Source organism: Cebus imitator, unplaced genomic scaffold, assembly GCF_001604975.1.
Source record: "Cebus imitator isolate Cc_AM_T3 unplaced genomic scaffold, Cebus_imitator-1.0 Scaffold228, whole genome shotgun sequence".
Lineage (NCBI taxonomy): Eukaryota > Metazoa > Chordata > Mammalia > Primates > Cebidae > Cebus > Cebus imitator.
In genome coordinates, this window is record NW_016107543.1 from 3,418,413 (window position 1) to 3,421,100 (window position 2,688).

The 2,688-nt window shown below is 50.7% G+C and overlaps 1 protein-coding gene across 5 annotated transcripts in view; it reads right to left on the minus strand.

Moving 5' to 3' along the window:
• The window catches only part of TNS4 (tensin 4), a 25,262-nt gene extending 25,024 nt beyond the window's left edge, over positions 1 to 238 (minus strand). For 3 of the 5 annotated variants that reach the window (XM_017497148.2, XM_037727397.1, XM_017497146.2), the window contains exon 1: positions 99 to 238. Coding sequence is in view for 1 of the 5 variants with exons in the window: in XM_037727398.1 (XP_037583326.1) it covers positions 99 to 129 (31 nt within the window). In the remaining 4 variants the exon portion in view is untranslated. The remainder of the gene's footprint in view (positions 1 to 98) is intronic. The other 2 variants (XM_037727398.1, XM_037727396.1) reach the window with 2 other exon arrangements.
• Between the last annotated feature and the right edge of the window lie 2,450 nt (positions 239 to 2,688).

Genomic DNA, 2,688 nt, shown 5'->3' on the forward strand with positions numbered 1-2,688 from the left:
AAAAAAAAAAAAAAAAAAAAAAAAAATTAAATGGTTAAATGAGTCAGGGCCAGCAAAGGTGCTCAGTGTTCCCGTTCTTAAAGAATAAAGGCACCTACCTGGCGTCCACAGGTGGGCAGGCTGTTGCATTCACTACTGGATCACGACGACTCACAGTCCAGGTGAGGAGTCGGGAGAGGCGCCAGCTCACCTCCAGACCTGCCTTAAAAGCAGCTTGCCCGCCCTTTCCCCTCCCCTCTGGGCGGGGTCTGCACCGTGGCCCTGACAGCAGGAGGCCCCACCCCTGCTGGGTCCAGTGAGCTCAGGTGGGGCTGGCACAGGCAGCAGGAAGGGAAGTGCTGGGTGGCAGGTTTTGGGGCCGGGTGTGTGTGAGGGGCTCCCGAGTTCCTGCTTGGCCTTCTTGTGGCACCACATGGTCAGGGAGTCCTTGGTTGGACAGGGCATTGCTAGGATCAAGGTATGCAGCGGGCACCCCTCAGGTGTTGGCTGGGTCAGAGGCCAGGGGTTGGCAGAGCTGGCAGAGAGTGAGGGCCTTGACAAAGCAGGAGGCCAGTGGGCAGGAGACCCTCTGCAGCCCCCCTTTGTGCTGGGTCACCCTGGGACAGGCGCAGGTACGGGCCTATTGGAAGCAAGGCTAGGTACGAGTTTGTCTTTTCTTCTTCCTCTGCTTTCACAGTAATGACTCTAGCCTGGGATGGGGCGCTCACTCAAGGAAAAAAGGCTGAAGTGTCTGGAGGGCTTTGAGAAGGGGCTTATAGCTGTTCCTTCACTCATGGGCTATCTCTGTCCCTCGTCTGGTCTGTGCCCCAGGGTGGGAGTTCCCTGAGGGGAGGCATTGGAGGGTGATGTCAGGAAGCCCAGAAGTCTGGTTGCTCCTTCTTCACGGCTCCAACCTTCTCCGTGTTCTAGAAGGGCCAGAGGTCGCAGAATGTTGTAAGGGGGTGTTCAGCCATGGTAGGGGGAGGACACTGATGGCAGAACCTGGTCTGGGGGCGCTGGTCTAAAGTGAGGGAGCCTCAAAATACACAATTTCCCTAGTTGAGAGGGGCACCTTGTCCAACATCTACTCTTCTGAGAGAAGAGAGTCCAAGTAGATTAAAAAAAAAAAAAACAAAAAACCTTAGCCTGTATTTTGATGTATTCTCCTGTCTCTCACTAAAGGAGAGGGAAAATCAGTTAAACAAACTAATAAATATAATTTCTGACTGAGCTTTTTTCTTGTAGAGAACCCACATTACTTATTCATTCAAAATACATTTATTTGGCCAGGTGTGGTGGCTCGTGCCTGTAATCCCAGCACTTTGGGAGGCCGAGGTGGGAGGATCGCCTGAGGTCAGGGGTTCGAGATCAGCCTTGCCAACATGATGAAATCCCGTTTCTACTAAAACTATAAAAATTAGCCAGGCGTGGTGGTGGGTGCCTGTAATCCCAGCTACTTGGGAGGCTGTGGCAGGAGAATCACCTAAACCTGGGAGATGGAGGTTGCAATGAGCCGAGATTGCGCCACTGTGCTTAGCCGGGGTGACAGAGCAAAACTCTATTTCAAAAAAACAAAACAAAACAAAACATTTATTGATTGCCCCTGCATTCAGGCGTGGGATATAGAGATGAATAGGACAAGGCTCCTGCCCCCAAGGGGCACATTGTTCATGGGGGAGCATGACTCATAGAAAAGGCCCCCAAATCTCGGCCTGGTGAACCAAGAGGCCTCCAGAAGGCCAGAGCTGAGCCATCTGCTGTCAGTGTTAGTCCCGTGTGGATCCCGAGCACTTGAACTGTGGCTAAATAAAGATATGCAAATTGTTGGTGCAAAATACAATTCAGATTTTAAAGATTCAGTATGAAAAATAATATGAAATATCTCAATAGTAGTTGAAGATTTTTTTTTTTTTTTTTTTAGAAATGTGATCACACTGTGTTGCACAGGCTGGTCTCAAACTCCTGGCATCAAGTGATTCTCCCACCTCAGCCTCTCAAAGGGCTGGGATTACAGGCATGAGCCACCGTGCCTGGCTTGGTAATTATTTTTATTTTTTGAGATGGAATCTCACTGTGTCACCCAGGTTGGAGTGCGGTGGCACAATCTCAGCTCACTGCAACCTCCACCTCCTGGGTTCAAGCAATTCTCCTGCCGCTGCCTCCCAAGTAGCTGGGACTACAGGCGTGCGCCACCACACCCAGCTAATTTTTTTTTTTTCTGTATTTTTAGTAGAGACAGGATTTCGCCATGTTACCAGGCTGGTCTTGAACTTCTGACCTCAAGTGATCTGTCTGCCTCGACCTCCCAAAGTGCTGGGATTACAGGCGTGCCCGGCTACTCCTGATTCCTTATCTCCTGACCGTAGCAGAGGGCGAGACTCCCAGGTGGGTTGTTCGGCCCCTGTGTCCTGGGAGCTATTCCTGCAGTGCAGCTTGCTCCTCTAGCTCTCTTGATCATTTTCTAAGGACAGAATACTGCATGAAATGCCTCTCTGCTTACACTAGCTAATGTGGCTTCTGTTTCCTGCAGGTGACTGATGCAAATGAGTGGGACCAGGGTATAGATTCGCCTGAGCAGTGGGAATTTTCTGTGGTTGGCAGTGGAGATACAGGAGGAGCCTTTAAGCAGGGCAAGCACAGGGAGGGAATGACATGAATCATATGAACATATGAGTGCCTTAGGGAGGTCCTGTTGCTTCAGGGAGGTGC